This window comes from Corvus cornix, chromosome 5 (genome assembly GCF_000738735.6).
Source record: "Corvus cornix cornix isolate S_Up_H32 chromosome 5, ASM73873v5, whole genome shotgun sequence".
In the NCBI taxonomy this organism is placed as follows: domain Eukaryota; kingdom Metazoa; phylum Chordata; class Aves; order Passeriformes; family Corvidae; genus Corvus; species Corvus cornix.
In genome coordinates this window covers 44,571,433-44,590,732 of record NC_046335.1, presented here as the reverse complement: position 1 = coordinate 44,590,732, position 19,300 = coordinate 44,571,433, and the positions used below count along the sequence as shown (strand labels likewise).

At 39.2% G+C, this 19,300-nt stretch overlaps 2 protein-coding genes across 4 annotated transcripts in view; one reads left to right on the top strand and one right to left on the bottom strand.

Annotated features, from left to right (window-relative positions):
* Window positions 1-3,696: 3,696 nt before the first annotated feature.
* Window positions 3,697-17,050, bottom strand: LOC104688037 (APAF1 interacting protein). Its single transcript, XM_039552146.1, has 8 exons — window positions 16,943-17,050; window positions 14,508-14,608; window positions 11,579-11,627; window positions 10,186-10,303; window positions 9,003-9,138; window positions 6,258-6,425; window positions 5,595-5,717; window positions 3,697-4,418 (listed from the first exon to the last, which is right to left on the bottom strand). Exons 1-7 carry the CDS (start codon window positions 17,048-17,050, stop codon window positions 5,618-5,620), a joined length of 780 nt encoding a protein of 259 aa, XP_039408080.1. The 3' UTR covers window positions 3,697-4,418; window positions 5,595-5,617.
* A 16-nt stretch (window positions 17,051-17,066) lies between these two features.
* The window catches only part of PDHX (pyruvate dehydrogenase complex component X), a 37,012-nt gene continuing 34,778 nt past the window's right edge, over window positions 17,067-19,300 (top strand). Inside the window, exon 1 of one of the 3 annotated variants that reach the window (XM_039552144.1) lies at window positions 17,067-17,155. Coding sequence is in view for 1 of the 3 variants with exons in the window: in XM_039552143.1 (XP_039408077.1) it covers window positions 17,381-17,522 (142 nt within the window). In the remaining 2 variants the exon portion in view is untranslated. The other 2 variants (XM_039552143.1, XM_039552145.1) reach the window with 2 other exon arrangements.

Below are 19,300 nucleotides of genomic sequence, written 5' to 3'. Positions count from 1 at the left end.
TATCCTTCAAGAGGGGAGAAACTGAAGCCACAAAAACTGTGCGGTGTTACTTGTGGTAGTCTTAATGTACATGTGAGCAAGCAGGACAGCTCAGTTCCTGATTTCTCGGGTTTGTAAATTCCTTCCAGGTGAAATCAAATTATGTAACCTTTCTCTTAACCACAGGTTTGTAGTACAGTAAAAAAAAATACCAGTTAGATATTTGATATCAAATTGGGATACAGCAGGGATAAATTGGCAGCTTGTACTCAATGTGACCCCTCTGTTCTTTTCTAACTCATGCTTGAAATAAAGACAGCTACATCCTTGGAGTTAAGAGGGAAGCCTAATGAAATGAATCCCCTAACTTTCCAATGGGATTTAGGGTAGTATCTGATTCATTCAAGGTCTTTTGAAACTCCCATCAAAGTGAACTGTTCAAGGCATGTCCTTAAGGTAATGGTTGAATCAGCCACAAAATCTAGACTTCCAGCTCTTTGTTTTAAATATAAGACCTATTCTTTCTTCTATATCCAGTGTATTCTGTTTGTAATAACCAGAAATTACCATTAGAGAAACTGAAGCTAATCGGAGGCTCATTAAGGAGCAAGAATTTATGCTTAACTACTCAAATAAATTCTTGTTGATCTGGTTTCTGGAGATTAACCTGTAATTTTATCTGTCATAGATGGGAGAAACTTGCTAGTACAACAGCACAGTATCTTAGAGTAAAAAACCCAACACACATATGTAAGTACAGAGAGAGTGTTTGTAAACGCTACTCAGAGTATATGAACTTCCATGATTCCCCATCTGGACAAACATGCTCATTCCATTTTTTGTACTGAGCATTAGGCAGTCACTGGCTTTCTTTGACTGCTCTAGCAAAAACTAGCAGATGCAAGATTAAGTCTGAAGACTACAGAAAAATTTTAAAATTTAATATTTGGAATTGCTTTTGATTTCAATAGATTAAAATCCTAAGAAATAGGCAATGGCTGTGGTTCCACTAGACGTTTCACCTACAAAATAATTTTGCACTCATTATGCTGAAACCCTAGCATGCTTATTTAGCAGAAATACCACCCTATGCTAATCAAGTCAACAAAAAAATAGATTTTATTTACCATCCGTTTTATGCAGCAGTACCAGGATAAATGCCTGAGATTTTTTTCACTCTTTTCACTCTTTTATAAATCAGGTCAGGTAGCATTCCTCCTGAGTAACATTAAGCTTTTAACATTAAGCTGACTTGGAATTTAAGTAAATGTCCAGATCCATGAAGGCTTAGATCAGTTGGTAGCAAAGTGCAGTCTCAGGCACCTCCACATGCTGTTACAAAAGTCTCAGCTCTGAGGGCTGCCCTTGGACACAACCTGGCTCTGTAAGACACAACTTCTATTTCACCTAACAGGTAAGAAAACAAAATAAAAAAGCCTGTGAAGGTTCACCCCCCCCTTAGAACAAAAGTTAAACACAAAGTGGCTTGAAAAATGAAGCATTTTCCTAATTTTTTTATTGCTTATGAATCTGTAGAGATAACTCCCTTCAGTAGAAACACCTAAACTTGTATCAGCTCAGAAGTTAACTACTTTGAAATAAGGAAGGATTAATATCAAACTGTATTTTTTTCTTCTACTCCTCAATTTAAGAGTAATCTAGAGTGTTCCAGGGATCTTTTTTCCAATTTGACATCTTCTGTAAAATAGCAAAAAACTGTTACAAACCGGTTTGCCAAAAAGCACGTCAAAAAAAGTTTAGAGGAAGGCTACTGGTTTATTTGTAATGTTCCATTGGTCAGTGGGCTTTTTTCATGTTAGTTTTTAAATGACAATTTCAGAGCTAAAGAGGATGCCAATTGTTCAGGCATTACAGCATTCACGACAGAACACACACTGGCATCGTAACTGCTTACGGTGAGTTAAGAGTTCTATCTATTCACATTTCAAGATCCCGTATTCTGCAGTTTTATTTCCTTCTTGGAAAGCAAGCAGGATGTTTGCTAGGAAGTTACTTTTATTGAGAAATGTTGGAACTTACTTGGCTTTTTGGATGAGCCATTTGAAATGGGAATTATGTCATTTTGCCATAAGCCTATCTGGTGATACTAAACCTAGATAATCGGCTTCGATGGGGATCAAGTCTTTGCTGCAAATAGAGAAAAATACCTAGCTGGCTTATAAGCCTACCATTCACATCAGAAAAACAGATTTAAAATTATGTGAGTTAAGAAGCTTTGAATCATATGAGACATTTTCCTATTTTTGTTCTACATAATCAGAGCTGAACTGCAAGAGCTTTGTGAGCACTTCAGGAAACAGTAATCATTTCACAGGGTTATGAAGCCACCAGAGTTGCGAAGGCATTCATTTCTTTGATGAGGGTTCACATGAGAAGACATGAGAAGAGTGCATTTAACTCATTTTCAAATCACTAAATGGCACTCTGAACATCTAGAAATCCTGTAGGAAAGAACTTAACTCCTACTGTAGAAATGTGATGATTTACAGATTTTACAAAGGATACAGAGTGGCAAATTGTAGCTGCCTGAGAAAAGTGAATATTGTAATTAACACAACCCCAGAGGAACATATTTGGCCAAAAATATCTTTCCTCATGAGTGTTCTTCTATGGTTTGTCATTATATATGCAAAACAAAAAGACACCAAATAGAAAATGTTCTTTATCCTTACAAAACATCAGTATTATGGAATGATACAATCATTACCTATTTTGAAATCATCATCAGAATACCACACAAAATTACTTTTTGAAAAAATCAGGCAGTTTTAATAAAAAAATTAAAAGGCCACAATAAATAGATGGCAACTTGATTTCGAGACTCATTGGATTGTCACATTAAGAAGTATTTTTATTAGTACATCCACAAGGAAGAAAAGCTGAGAGAATTGCAGTCTGCTTTCCCTTCAGGTCAGTTGCACCTCTGAAGTCTTGAACCCACTTCAGAGATACTTTGTGCTTAAGTGAAGCAGCCTGTAAAAGTCACCCTCTGGTCTAAAAAACAGCATTTTCACACAAGTTTTACTGCAATCCACATACACTCAGAAGATGTGGAATCGTTGCAAAATATTTGCCACTGACAAACAAGTGTCAAATAATGAAAAAACATACAATAAACATATAGCCAACAACATGCAGTTACCTAGTGATAACCACTATTTCACAATAACCAAGGTCCCCTAAGGGTTAAAGGCTGCACACTGCAGGTACAGAGCTATGCACAAGAGGGAAGGACAAACATGCCTAACATACACAAAACACTGACCTTAATTGTGATCCCCCAGGAAAAGGGGGAAGTGGTGCTGCCATCTCTGGCATCAGCCATCTCCTCTCTTGCCCTGCCTCTGGTTCTCTTTAGACCCACCTTTGACTTGGTTCAGTGTTTTACCAGCGGCTTATTAGGAAATAACAGAAAAATTTTTTTTCTCCCACTCCCACAGTAGTTTTATTTTAGGTTGAAGAGTTAATTCACTTCATGGAAGCTCAAAAAAAAGTGCCAGAGATGATGGAAAGGGAAGTGGTGGGAATGTATGGCCCCTAGCAGAAAACAGGGTCAGCCAGCACTTAGCCTGTCTCAATTCACCCTCAGGAGTGAGGTCTCAATACTCAAGTAGAAAGTTGGTCAGCTGAAGCTTACACTGATGCCACTGGGGGCCATGGCAGAAGATTTTGAAAGAAGACACTAAGTGTCACAAATATGTGAGATTGTATTTTAATGAGCAGTTTGATTAAATCTACCTTGGGGGGGGGTGCTAATCAGAGGTCAGAAAAAGCTGTTATTCAAAGTGAAGGAATTTAAAGAGGTAAGACTGAGCAGTCCCTCAGTAAAAACTACAAAATACATGCTATAAAATTATGTGTTTCCTTCTCATTATAATGACAATTAGGAGAATTTAAAAATACATATGCTACAGGCTTAATTTTAAAAGAAAAAACAAAACCCATAAACACGATCATGGTATGAAGGAATCAACACTTCAAACAATGCTTTAAACTTTATTAACTTCTAATTAAGGGGTTGTCCTCACTTTTTTCCCCCGAAGAATAAAAGCTACAATAAATTTCAGAAATGGAGACTTATTTCGAGTTAAGTGGTGTAGCATTAGAGCAGGATCAACAAATGCAGGTTGCTAAAATATGAATTTTTAAGGCACAAAACCAAAATGTGACATTGGTTCTCCAAAGTTTTTCGAAGTATTTTTGCATCTGAATTTTCATTCCTCCGACTGTGGCATTTGACAGGATTTGTAAATTACAATGATTGTTCAGTACTTGGTTTTTTTTAACTCTCCTTATCTTCTTCGATGCGTTTAACAGTTAAAAGTGCCTGAGATTTGTCAATCAGCAGAGGACCAGCACCCCCTTCTGGCTTCAATAGTGTGGGGTGAAAGCTGGAACTCCCATCATCAGTAAGAAACCTGTACAGGAGAAACAAAGTAAAAGCAAAAATACTCTAAAACGACTCATAATAAACAGGCAAAGGAATATTAATACCACTACAGTAGCCCAAATTATCCAGTTGCAGGGGCTGAGGAGCCATTTTAGAATGGTTCTCATGGGCCATGAGGTAGCTCTGCACAGGTGTGGCAGCCAGCGTGTCTTCATCACTGCAGGCAGTGGCAGCACCCTGAATACCTGCTGAGGCAGAGGCTCACTGACAGCAAACCTCCTGTCCCACTGCCTCCTCCTCTGGGGTGGGCATAAAGGCTGAAGAGCCAAGTCCCTGTCTCTTCTGGGCTCATGCTGCCTGAGCAAGCATTTGTTATTTCTTCTGAGGAAAATGTGGGTACAGTGGATTAACTGCAACGTTAGCCATCCTGTTTAATTACACCACTGCTTTGCTCAAGAAATTCCTTTATAATTTCAGTACTGGTACCTTTAAACTCGCTTGCATTTTCCAACTCTGCAGTGTTAAGCTACCACTGCATTTTGCCATATCAAGCTGTACATTATTTATGTGAGAATTGTTTCAGGTATCCTTCATGCAAAGTACATCCTGATCATGTTACCAATGGGGTTTTACTTCAAAAAGTTCTTATGAAAACTTCCAAAACTGATCATTGCTATAGTAAAGTCAAGGTGATTTTCTGCATGAGATAAATGGGTGACACTAATCAGTGAAACTCAAACCAGCCAAGTCTGCTGAAGGAAAAAACAAAACCCCCTAAAACCCCAACCAACCCACCATGTAAGTAATACCACTGAGATGGTCTGAAATCAAATCTGATCCTGCCAGCCGAAGAACAAATGTGGGTGTTCAGACATCTCTGTACAGATCAGCTCACTAGGCTCTGGCCTTTTTAGTGCATTGGCTTTTCTCGGTAATGCTTTTGATACTATTTTGTTTTAAAAAGAAATCACAGTCCATGCTGTACCTTGATACTAAATATGCACTGGACATACCTAGCTATTAATACATACACTTTTTGTTGTACTGTGTGGAAAAGGATCATTATTTCAGGCATACATAAAATTGCAGACTGGGGGAAGATGAGCAATACTGAAGTTTCCTGAGTGGGAAAAGCAGACTGAAGTGATGGTGTCATCTGTAGACTCTCCCTCCAAACAGATCATCCTGCCAGATAAATTCACACCTGAATATAAATGTTGTTGACATTTACAAGATCCCATTTTCTCCAGCTGGATGTTTTGAAGGATCTAGCCCGTGCTGCTTCATCTGCACTGCAATATCAAACAAGTAGTCATAACATTCACACCTAAAATAAATAGGGAAAAAATGCAATGTAAGTAAGGCTCAAGTCTTACCATGTTTTATGAAAATTAGTATTTTCCTTCCTTAAGCTTTTTATCACCAGTCTGACTGTCTGACTGGACAGCTCTATCATTGTTTACTTCCAATGCTGCGGAATGGAAAGTGCCCAGCATTTTTGCTACATAATATTGATTTGCTGCATTCGATCAGCAAATGAAGTAAATTCCAAAAATGGGACTAGAGAGGGCCACACAAACAGTATTGGCAGGGTATCATATAACAGCAGGGACTGCCTGCATGTTTCATATGAGGAGGGACTTGTTGACTTGTCTGAAAGGAAAATGTTGGCAACCCTATGAGCCAGCAATGATATGAAAGGAAAAACAAGCAATGGAATCATGGATGAATCCATTCCCAAAAGCTCCCTATACATGCAGTGAGGCCTTAATATTCTGAATCATTGTCCATGGGCTGGAAATATACATAGCATTAAGTTCATTAAGATCTTGAGGCAAGAGATAGCATATTCCTGAATTGTACTCACATGGTTTTGGCTTTTTCCCATGTCTCTCCCCATACATAAACACCGTGACGTCTGACCAAGACAGCACAAGAGTCTGGGTATTTTTCCATTGCACGTGCCATTCTCTCCTTGAGATCCTTCTCTTCTGGTGTATTCTCAATAATAGGAACCACTAGTGTATCATCATACCTATAAAACAACCCCATGGTCATGTATTTAAAAAGCCCTCTGCTTGGATGTATGAAACCTTTCCCTAAGAAAGAGATTATCCTCTGACTGTGTAAAATGTTAAGTTCTCAGCACTAGATTTTACGCTCTTCTCTTGTGAGTCATGCTGTAGCATAAGAATTCTCAGGAACATCTCTCACTCACAAAACACATACTATGCTGGCAATACCTGAGCTACACTTGAGGCACAAAAAGAAAATAACACTTTGATCTATTAGGTGTAGCTGTTTATTCCCATATCACTTTGTAGTTGGGTCCCTTTACAACTTTTTCAAACTTTTCATCCTGTATTGGCATCATCTACAAGCTCTACCTCAGATTAAATTATTTAAAAGAATCATATCATGAAGAAGGAAATTAAGTTGTTTGCTGAAGAGCAGAAAAAAATTAATTTAGGTAGTCCAAAAAGCCCCTGGAAGATTGTCCTGCTAAGGCATATAAATAGAAGGTAGAGTCAACACATGAAAAATAAATTCTCTGTGATGGAGTCATTGGTGGGCTACATGTGATCTTAAGAGAGCCTGAGAACCCCAGTTCCAAAGACAAGATGATGCACGTTACTCAGTGGAACTTGCCTGAGAGTTTCTTCTGAAGGAGGACTGGGATATTTGGCATTGTTTGAACCTTAATTAGCACTAGCAGAAACTTGTTTAAATAGTTTTAATAAGTCCCCAGTTCAGGTTCAGATTTATCATTGAGATCACATAGGTATTTCATGAGTGGATGCTAGTTGTACTTTCTTTTGTAAACCACAGAAAGAAAGCAATGGTAAAACACCCAAACAGCAACAGCTTGTATTTTAAATCAAATATTCAGAAGATAAAGTCTCATCCCTTATGATTCTCAATGCTGATGCTTTCTCAAGGAAGGCTATAAAAATAGTGAATGAAGAAAGTGAGGTGGCATTTGAAGCTTTACTCTGACTCTTATAAATTGTGATCACTAAAATTACACTTGGAGTGTTTGTTACTAATTGGGCCAAATGAGTTAATGGATCGGCTTCATAGGTTCTGCTTTCTACTTGCACATGAGCTTGGAAGCTGCTATAAACACCATAACTAATTCCTAATCAGGACCATAAGCTTTCTGTCAAGAACTAATACCTAAAAAATGCCAACAAGACTCTGAATGAGCTAAATACTTGGTATCTCTTTTTAAAATTGAAATATAAGCAGCCTACATTAAGTCAAACCTTCATGTAAAATACCTTGTGACAGTCTGACTTTGAAAGCTGTTCACTACTGATCTAATTCTCCTTCTATGGAAGTCAAAGGTAAAACTAGTCTGGGGTCACTGGAGTCATATTTAGGCCAACATATACTTCTGATTATTCTATCTGTAGCATTTTCCTGGACAGCTTTTCCAGAAAAGCTTTATGTAACTAGAAACAACATACAATCCCTTTTTTCAGAAGGTCCCATTTTGTACTTTGAATCCAAGGTCCCACTTTTCTTTTGAATTCAATGGGGAGACCTGTGTGAAGCAAGCCAGTGGAATCAGTTTAGTATGGATGAATATGTGCTATGAGCCATATAACCTGGAGCTTTGATTTCTTTAGTTTTTCTGGTAAATTAATATAATGACACAGGTCAACTTGGAGGCACGGAACCCAATAAATACAATGTTTCCTGTCTAACATATAGGAGTGTGTAGGAGTTCAAAATGCATATTAAAAAAATTGTTGTGGATTTTTTTAAAACCAGTGTTGTTAGACAATTCAATAAAAGGGCTTGTTTTTTTACCACATTAAAAATGCACATGCTAATGGTGACAAGAAAGTAAAGTTGGCAAGTCAACCAAAATGGAATAAAATATGCCTGGGCGTAAAAATCACATATGGCTTGTTCCCTTGCCAAAGGGCAATAGTTAGATACAAAAATTAACATCAAAAAGTGGAAAGAATTCAGCATTTCAATTTCTCATCTCCTTGTCACATGTTATATAAATGTTGTTTGCAGATCCCAATTCAACACTCTGTGGGTGGAGACCTCAAAACAAGCCATCACACATAATTTGGAATAACTCAGCACTTACCTCAGAGCTCATCCTTGAAAAGTAATAACATTATCTTTAATGAGCTGTTTATTCTGAATTTTCTTTCAAACTCTGTCAAGTAAATCTGAAATCCTCTACTCTCTTAACATGCCCTAAACTAGCACAGGCAGTGATATGTGAAGTCCACCCAAATGTAGTTTGTACATGCTATCAATCCAACCTAGTGCTGGCTGGCTCCAGTTTCGGCTGAATGTTGTAGAGATGTGGTAACATCTCAGGACGTAGCTCTTTATTTGGCTTGTTCCTGTAGCTCAACAGACCACAGCAGCCTTGGCATTACAAGATTTTATCTCAGATCTCTTCCACAGGCTTCAGACCTTACAGAGAACCAGTGACTCATTCATTCCAGAGGTCTTTTTTACTTCTTATTCCTAATATTTTATATTACACACTTTCAAGTACATAACTCAAATTACTTGTATTTATATTGTTGAAAACAAATGATCAAATATCACACCTCTTTTCCTAAATATAGAGGAGTACCTGTAATAGCCTCCTGAAGTACACTTCTGGATTCCTTTTATCATCTCCTGATGGGTAATAGAGAACTCACTCCCTGGGTAAAGAAGGGTAGCCATAACGGCAGCCTTGGAATGTGTATGGATCACTGCACCTGCCCCTAAGAGCAGAAAAAGAAAAAAAAATTAGAATTAATTTTAAAATATGTCTAATGAGAAAATTTAATGCATATTCTTGATTAATTTCCTTTGATTAGTCATCTTAGCAAATGGTGATCTGCTGTATGAGATGAAAAAATATACAGCAACCTAAATGAAAGAATGAGGTAATTACTCACCTGTAAGGGATAATTATGGATTGTCTTAGGACACTTGCGTTAACTTTAAGTTCGTGACAACGTCAAGGAGAGACACTACTTGTACAAATTCAAGCAGAAACACTACTTGTACATTTCTTTACATACTGCAGTAACTGAAACACTCTTAATTTTATCAGAGTTCTGAGGTTATGAAGAATTCCCAAACTTATTTGTGACATGAAAGTTTAACGCCCTTTACTTTCTTTTTATGTCTTCTTCAATTATCTGCTGATTCTCTGAAAAAACACTCATCATTATCTTATTGTGTCATGATGGAAAGATAGGTAGACAATAATTATAATCTACTTATGAAGATGCAATATTGCTTTTCCTTGATTACACATGTAAGCTGCTTTTGCAGGAAGATCAGAAGAGACTCCCTAAATCCCCTCTAAAATAACATATAAATTTTACACAACATCAAAAGCTTTATTACTTTGTCCACCTGCAAAAGAAAAGTTTCATACTGTTTTCAGCTATTCATAATTTGTTAATCTCAGCCAATGGATGCAAAAGGATTTAAACCATAATAGCTGAATTGGTGAAACTACTGATATAAAACTGCTGCAAATCCTGGGCTTCCCCTGCAACCTACCAATATTCTGCACAAAAAATCAGTGCTGAAAACATGATCACAGGCATAGCTACAAGAGAAGATTAAATTGCAAGTGACACTGACAGGATGTTATATCCCACTCTATACATACCTTTGCAAATCAGTTTATTTTATAGTTTCATGTTTATTTCACTGTAACTTCTATGTATAAAGAATATGGTACTGAATATCAATTTTGTGGATGTACAAATACAGTGTTTCAGTGACTGCTGAACTACAACACTGCTAGATACCTCTCATAGTGTAGGCATTCATAAAAAGAGGTGTGCACTGGCTTTTCTTTAGTTTCTTGTGCAGTGGAGGACTGCTGATGTCCTGTTCATCCATGTCACAAACAAACATATCTTCTGGCTGTAAGAAAGAAGAAATTATTTTGACCTGTGATAACTCAAATAGTTTTGTTTTCCCTCTAGGGAAACAAATATATACAAACCACATATTTAATATAGAATGTGATTTTTACTTTGTAAAAGTGCTGTAATGCACCACATTTATTCCAGCTTCTAATACTACTTACTGACATTGTGTAATGGAAATTAATATTAGGTACTCTTTTTACCTAGACTGAAGCCATGCAGATATTTGTAAAACTACAATTTTCTCAGAAAGGAGATAGTCTGTAGCTCAGTAATAACAATAGATCAAAAGGAAAAGTAGTAACTGATTCAAAATAAGAAATGTAGATGTACTTTTCCTTCTCTACTTAAAAGAACCAACAAATGACACAAGTTAATACATTTAACTTGTAGAACTACCTCTTTTTAAACCTTACTTTTAGTAGCTTTACATGAATATTACCTTTGCATCAATTGGCTACTCATAATAGTACGAAGAATTGTTCAGGGCAGTAATAAAATTTTAATGTTATTTTAAAAATCAGCAGAAAATACAATCGCAAGAGATTTCCTTCCTCACTTTGCTTAATCCTCTGCTACTGCAAGCACAGAGCAGACCATCCTGGTTATCTTACATACCTTTGCCTACCTTACCTCTCCACATCCCCAGCAAACACTGCTGTGAGACCCCAAGTTTCTATCAGTGAAGAAATTCCTTTCACTCCTCACTTTATTTATCCTCAGATTTATGAGATGACAAATCCTTTCCATGTATTACTCTACTCCGGGAGAGTACCTGCTGTCATAAAATAGTTATCATTTACCATTCTCCCCTCCTCTTACATTTTGGGGTTTTTGGAAAACAGACAGACAGACAAGGTCACCTTTTGATGGGGAGAGTATCAAGATAAATATTTGCAATCACTCAAACGAAAATAGACGGCGGTGAGGTGTTAATGCCTATTCACGTGAGCACGTTGGTGACTTGAAACTGTAGCCAGACAGCTTTAGCCAATCAAGCTTGACAAAGAATAAGGTTGGACTGGAGTAATGCCCCACTCTCACACTCCTTTGTGTTTATTTCAAGCAAAGAGATCATCAAGACTGGCCTCTGAAACACATACTGGCTTGCTATGATAGTGGAGTACTGGGGAAATCATCAGTTGTTTCAGTAATGTAGTCAACAGTATAACAAGTTTGTTACTTCACATAAGGAAAAATGAAACTCTAAACAAAGGCACTTTTATCCATCTCAAGATGAGCTCTGAGGTAAAAGTACAGCTTAACATACCTGTATTCTTTCCTTCTGGACTCCTGAAGGAGCGATGTAGATTTCATCCCTAGGAAAAGTTGCAGATGGGAAAAGTCAGTAAACACAGTTGAGCAATGACTGTTCAACTGCACAGGCCTTAGAGCTCTTGAGCCACTGAAACGGAAATAGCAAATCTAGACCCTCACAATTTAAAAACTTTCTTGCTCTTTCCATACACTGATAGGTAGATTATTTTCAAAATAGAACCAAATTGTACAAGGGCAAATAAAATCTGTAACTTGCCGGGGTATAAATCCCTGCTTTCAACTTGACAGATACCTGAAAAACATGTAAGAAGTGCAGCCTTACATTTCCAACACAGTAAAACAGCCTCTCCCTGCAATAACTCAAACTACAATTCAGAATAAAAATTAAATGAGAAATTGCAAGCAGATACTGCTCTGTGACAAGACAGGTGACAAAGCCATTACATAAAAATCTGTAAACTATCTATAAACAGTAATAACTATCTGTAAGATTCAACACTGTAAATACTTTCTTTTTTAACTGTGCAGGTTAGGTTTCTAGTGCAGTTATGCATTTATTTGTGTTGATAAAGAGATAGCACTAATTCAGTGCAATTAAATGGCTGAAATTTAAGTAGAAGTGCATCACTTCTTGCAAGGACTACATGAACAAAAACTGTAAAAACTGATCAAAACTAAAATGATTTCAAGATGGTATCTGCATTATTTTTGTTATTAGCACAAAAACCCCAACTAGATTCTCTCTCTCAATTGCAATCACTATTCAGCTTCAGCAGTCACATACTAAATTCAGGAGCACAGAGACATCTAGTGAATAAGTAGTCAAGTTACAGATACATTTCCTATGGACCACGGGATGTTTCTATTTCTGGACAAGAGTAATGGAGCTGGGGAAGGGTCTGGAGCACAAGTCTTGTGAGGAATGTCAGAGGGAGCTGGGGGTGTTTAGTCTGGAGAAAAGGAGGCTCAGGGGAGACCTCATTGTTCTCTATAATGCCTGAAAGGAGGGTGCAGCAAGGTGAGGTTGGTCTCTTCTCCCAGGAAACCAGTGACAGGACAAGAGGAAATTACCTCAATTTGCATCAGGACAGGTTTATTATATTGGATATTAGGAAACATTTCTTCACTGGAAGGGTTATCAAGCATTGGAATGGGCTGCCCAGGAAAGCAGTTGGCTCGCCATCTCTGGAAGTATTTAAAAAACATTTAGGCATGGTGCTTAGGAATGTGTTTTAGTGGTCAACTTGGCAATGGTAGGTTTATGGTTGGACACTTGAGCATCTTAAGGATCTTTACCAACCTAAACAATTCTGTGATTTTAATTCTTCCAAAAATAAAACTCTTAAGATGATGTACTATTTATAGTGGTAAAATGTCTGTGAAGGACAGAAAAATGTGGCTTTATCATATTTGTAATTTTTAGCATTCATGAATTAACACTGCTGGCATTGCATTAATTTAGTCTTAATTCATTTGCATGAGCAAGATGAGAAATCAAGTGGTAATTCTGTTAACTCGTGACAGACACACAATTTTTCTTAAACCAGTTTTTTATTTTTAGAACTTAACCAGAAAGGGAAAATCTGATGACAAAATAAAGTCTTCAAATACAAGATACCTTACAAAGAATTCTATATCCATTTTTAATAAGCTATCCCACAACCAAATTGACTTTTTTTTCTTCCTGATAGTTGATATGAACTGCACAGTGAGTAAGGCTGATTAAGATTAGCTGGTAAAAGCAGTTGATATATATGAATCAAATTTCAATTGTTCTTTCACATTTTCCTATACAACAATTTTAAGTAAACAAGCTATAGAACTACTAAGGAAAACTGCATCACTATATTAGTGCATCCTCTGATAATGCCATTTGTCTTGCCACAACCAACAGGAGTTGCACTGGAATGACAAAGAAAATAGGCTACATTTAGCTACTGATGACAAATTAGTGCTAGAAAGTTCTTCCCATAGACTACTTTAAAAACAAGAATTTACCCTCTTTTCATTCATCTCATTATTATTACTATTGTTGCTTTGCTTGAAAAATCAAGCAGGGAAGTTGAATGACCTGCACAAAATACAAACAGCACAAGCATGAGCATTTAGGGTCTTTTATTCATGTATATATAAAATATATATTTGAATAGCAATAGCTGTTTGTGCATGCATGCAAGTGTATACCAGAACAATGAGAGGTCAGATACTCTAAAGTTCGTGTCACAACCTTGTGACTGAGTACAGAATTGCAGGCACTGTACAAGGCTCTTTGCAGAATGAGGACTTACCTTTTTTTTCAGTGGCCACTGAGAGGAGCTCTGTTTCCACTAAAAGTTTGGGAATTATGAATAGGTGGGAGACAAGCAAATTAAAACACAAAGTGGTGCTTCTTCATAGGAGATACAGACCAAAAATTATTGCTGTTACCTGTCCTGCTTTAATTATATGTTAAGTATTTGTCTCCTTAGAAATTACCTCAGTAGAATAGTAATTTCTTTCTTAGAGGAAATATCAGGCCTGCAAAACGTCCAGGGTGAGATTGATCTTACTTAACCACAGGCATTTGAAAGCCATGTGCCTGATGTAACCCACTCTAAATTCCATACTGAATGAAATGAAAAGGGGGAATGCATTGTTCTTTAAAGACAATTCATCTACCTTAAACAAAGGTATGAAAAGGACAGGATAAGGTCACTCTCTCCAGCTGTCTCTCTCCATTGAAGGGTCTGCAATGATTAATTCAGATTATTCACCTCCCTTCTATAAGGTTAAATTTGGCACACTTCATTTCCCCCTCTAACTTCTTGCTCACTCTTGACTTGCAAACATTTCTCATGGAACTGAAATGCCCTCCTCAGCTCCTAAACACAGCCAGTCTCTCTCTGTAACTACCACATTATTTCTCTTTCATCATTACTTACCCATGTTTCAAGCTGATTCCTCCACCAGTTCCCGTTACCCAGCCTAAGCCATAAAACAGTCTACAAAGCTCTGGGATAAGATTCCTTGGATGTAACCCATCCTAAAAAGAAATTAAACAAATAAATGAAAAACCATCAGAAACACCTCAAACCTAAGAATTTAAGTTCTCAAACAGAGTTTAAAGGATTAGTACTTTTATACTGCAGCAGAAGTCTAATTTATGCTAATGAACTTCAATTACAAAATAATCGCATGTTTACACAATGCCCTTTAAGCTCTGCCAGGCACATTCACACCTTGAAACCAACAAACAAAACCCCCAAATAAGGTGCATGTCTGACTATCCTTCACAGGAAAGGGCTCATCTAAAATTTATTTGAGTGCAGTGGCCCATAGACATTACACCAGCAGGATTATGTTATGGACTATTACACAAAAAAAAGGAAAATAAATGCATCTAACATTACCCATTTTTACAAGCTCAACTAGTAGTTTTCCTATTAAATCAGTTCTTTTATAGGTTTATTTTACTTGATTTACAAGTTTCACTAGAACAGACATTATTAGTCAATAGCACTCAAAAGTACCACACAGAAAATATATGCAAATTATTTTATGAACTTTACATTCCTACATTTTTACAACACAAGGTTACTTTACATGCAGTTCAGCCAGAAGGCAAATTGCATTATTTTAATATTTCTTTAGAAGGAAAAAAAGGTTCCTGTATTTTTTCCACATTCCATTGTTTATTACATTAATATCTGTATCTATATACTAACCAAAGGTATCTCTAGTGTCAGAGGTAAGAGTCTACCTACATTACCACAGTAATACAGCTGCTTTTATGTGTGCCTTTTTTTTAGGTTTCTTTTTTTTTTTTTAATTGCAGCAACTAGAAGCTTTAAAAGTTTTTCTAAAATGTCAAATGATTCGCTGCTCTACTGCTCACCTCAGTCATTAAGGCCCATGAAATAATATTTCCAAGAAAAATGTTTTGTTTAGCAGCAAGAATCCACATTGGGGGGGAATATTTTGTCAACACCCGCAGAGCAGGGAGAACCAAAGCAAAAGCAGTGCACAGCAAGAACGGTAGGCACATGGTTACTTGGTGCCAACATCTTTCCTGAAATACTTAGAAGTGCTTCCAGCTGGTGTTGGACTCGCAGAACTAGGGGTGAGGAGGCAGCATGGAACAGGACCACAAAGCAGTGGTTCTGAGGCAGGAGACTGGGAAGGTGAATTACTGGAGATGGCAGCCTGGGGCACGTTCGACGTTTGGAATCTCCTACTTTAACCTCACCTTCGCAACCTCCAATGACAGTGAGACACAAGATCCTTAGGCATTCTGTTAACTGTCCCAGGCTGGAAATATTTTCCTAATGCCTAGCTTAAACCTTGTTTGTTGTAGCTTGTTTTCTCTTACCAAAAATCATGAATGTGCAGAAGATGGTCTTCCCTTTCACCTCTGTGGCAATGTTTTACCTATTATGACAACTCAATTTGCTGCTCTTTTTTTCTTGTTGTTTTTTGTTTGTTTATGATGAAGTATATTTTTTCCCTCTTTCCTGAAAGGCCATATTACCTAGTCTGCTGATACCTCTCATCTCCCTGCTGTCAGTTCTTGCTGGTTTTGAAGCTTGGGCTGATCTCTCGACCAGTGTCACACTGGAGAGGTGTTCCAAGCCTTGTCCAGGCAGTGCTTCCATATGCTCAATGTTTACTTTGTTTGATGAAGCCCAGCACTGCCAACTCATGTTCTGGTTGTGATGATATATAAAACCCCAATCAAAGACCAATTAAAGGAAACCAAATCACAAAACAAACCTAAAAAACCCCAGTTAACATAAAAAGAGGCATGAGTCCTGTAGATGCAGCCAGACAAAAGCTGGCAACATTTGGAAACTGTACTAAAATTTGTAACATGTTTATATAGGATCATAGCATAGTTAGGGCTGGAAAAGACCTTTGGCCATAACCTAGTCCAGCCCCCCTGCCAAGGGAGGGTCACCTAGAGCATGTGACACAAGAAAGTCTCTAGTTGAGTTTTGAATGTTTCCAGAGAGGCAAACTCCACGACTCTCTTGGGCATAGCCCCAGAGCCTATTCCAGTGCTCTGCCAGCCTCAACGTAAAGAAGTTCATCGCCGTGTTGAGGTGGAACTTGTGTTTTAGCTTATGGCCATTGCTCCTTGAATGCTGGACACTCAGTACGCCTTGGTCTTGCTGGCTGAATTTCCTCCTGGCCGCCAGGGCACACTGCCGGCTCACACGCAGCTTACCATCCACCAGTACTCCCAGGACCTCCCTACTAATTAGCTACTGCGAAGCTACTGGCTAATTAGCAAGGTTCAAGAACAGCCTCAGCACCCGCGATTGCGGGGAGCTCTCCGGAGCGCTGGCGGAGCCTCGCCGCCCCCCCGGCCCCTCGTTACCTGCGCCGCATCCCCGCCGGCGGCCGCCATGGCGCGGCCAGCGCGGGGTCCTTGCTCGGGGCCTTCTTCGGGGAGCCGCCCGAGTGCCTGCGGAGCAGCGCTGGGCATCCCCCGGCCGCAGGCACCGACCCGAGCCGGACGCCGGCGGGCGGGATGGAGAGGGCGATGCCCTCCCCCGGGCCGGGAGCCGGCAGTGACTAGAAGGAGATGCGGGTACGCCCCGGCGACGAACAGCCAGGCTGGACACGGGTGTCCATGCGGTTACATTCGGCCGTGCCTGGGACGATCGAGGCGGCCAAACCCACGGCCGGTGCTGCGGGAGGGGCTGGCGGGACACGGGGCTCGGTGAAGCCGCCCCCCGGCGCTGGGGTGTGCCGGGTTATTTCTGCTCAGGCAGTCCGTGGGGCAGCCCGGCGCGGTGGGGGCGGGGAGGGCAAGATGGCGGCGTCCCTGTGGCTGAGCGGCGGCGGGGAGCGGGTGCTGAGGCTGCTGCGGGTCGGGCGCTCGGCGCTGGGCGCGGGGCTCTCCCTCCCCGCCCGGGCAGGATGGAGGCACTTGCACGGCACCCGGGAGCTGCTCGGTGAGTGGCGGGCTGGTGCGATGGCTGCCCTTCTGTAGGTGCGTCTGCGGGGACCTGCTGCGGAGAGAGGGTTGAGAGCGGGTGGCTGCGCTGGGTTGACCCTGGCTGGATGTCAGGCACTCGCCGAAGCCCCTCTACAGTTCTCCTCCGAAACTGGGCAGGGGAGAGAAAATATATCAGAAGACTCATGTGTTGAGATAAGGGCAGGGAGAGACCACTCGTCGATTACTGTCATGGGCAGAGCACACTCGATTTGGGGATATTAATTGAGTTTATTGCCAATCACAATCAGAGCAGGATAATAAGAAGGGGGGAAAAACCCATTAAAAACACCATTCCTCCACCCCTGCCTGCTTCCCAGGCTCTACCTTCTCCCTTCCAGCTGGGCAGGGAGACGGCAGAAACTGGATAGTGACCCGTGGGGAGGTGGGTGAGTGGCTGTGGACGTGGGATCGTTTCGCAGGGTGTGTTTGGTTTGGTCTCTGGAGGTACTGGAAGTGCATCAGGATGTGTGTGGGCTCATAGGAGAAAACTCGGAGAGAAATGTGAGAATTATTAACGATCTAGAAAGCAAGATCACTGAAGGAATTGCAACCTAGAGGAAAATAAATTAAGTCGTCAAATATGAACTTTTTTTGTGGATAATGAAAAAGTTCCCACCATTGAAAACAGGAGTGTGTTTTCTAAGTGTAAGTATAGCTAAGCACTGAAAAAGAAAGCTTCTTATTTGGTGTTTTTGGTCCATGTTTTCCACCACGTTTCTGCCATCTCACTCTCCACATAATGTTTCAAGTAACAGGAGAAGAGCGTGTAATGTATATTTTGTGTAATTCTATTTGGGTTTTTTTTAATGGAGAGATAGAGTTTGAGTTTATTAATTGCATGTCTAGGATCCTTTCCTACACAGAAGTGAAGGTGTGAGGTTATGACAACCTCCTTTCAAGATGCATTTTTCAGGAGTTTGTTGTTACACAGTTATCAGTCAGATCATCTACTCTTCCATGTTTTCCTCTGTCTCTAAGAGGAAATGAATGTGTGGATGGATCATGAATGATCCTGCAATGAAATGTGATCTTTCCCTACTTGATCTGAAAGTTACAACTGGTAAAACATTGAAACAATGATCAGGTGCATTGTTATGAGGTCCTGGTGTGATGCTGAGCATGAAGTACGTGAACTCTGTGGGGTTTAAGTGTACTTATAAAAAAATGGCCTTTCATTAACCTCGTGTAATAAAACTCAGTAGTATTTCAGAGACAATTTAATCATTGTGGTTTAGACTTCATCATTCCCTTCTTTCCAGCACTGGTTGCTTTTGCTGTTTCGCAAAGTGTGAAAATCTTTTCCTTTATAAAACCTGCTGTGTGTGATACAGGGAAGTCTATCCCTTTCTTGAAATAAATATTTATTTTCAAATTTTATTAGAAAAAACTTGCTTCTTTCTTCATATTATAGTGTACATATATAATATAATGCAGGGTAAGCTACTTCTAAATTGGTCTTTTCTTCTAAATTAGCTCCTTAAAGAACTTCTGTCTACAGTCCTCCCAGGCAATCTATTGTGTACTTTATGTTGAGAGTACTTAATATATAGCTGGACTTAAATTTCTAAATTTGGATATGCAAATGACTAAAATCTTCTGTAATTCCTTACAGTAAGCTTTTAAGTGTTTGTGTGGATAGGTCACACCTTTAACTCATTCAGGCTTTCCTTATTCTAGTGTACTTACAGCTTTTCAAGGTGGTGTGTATTTTGGTGACACCATTTTAGAGTTTAT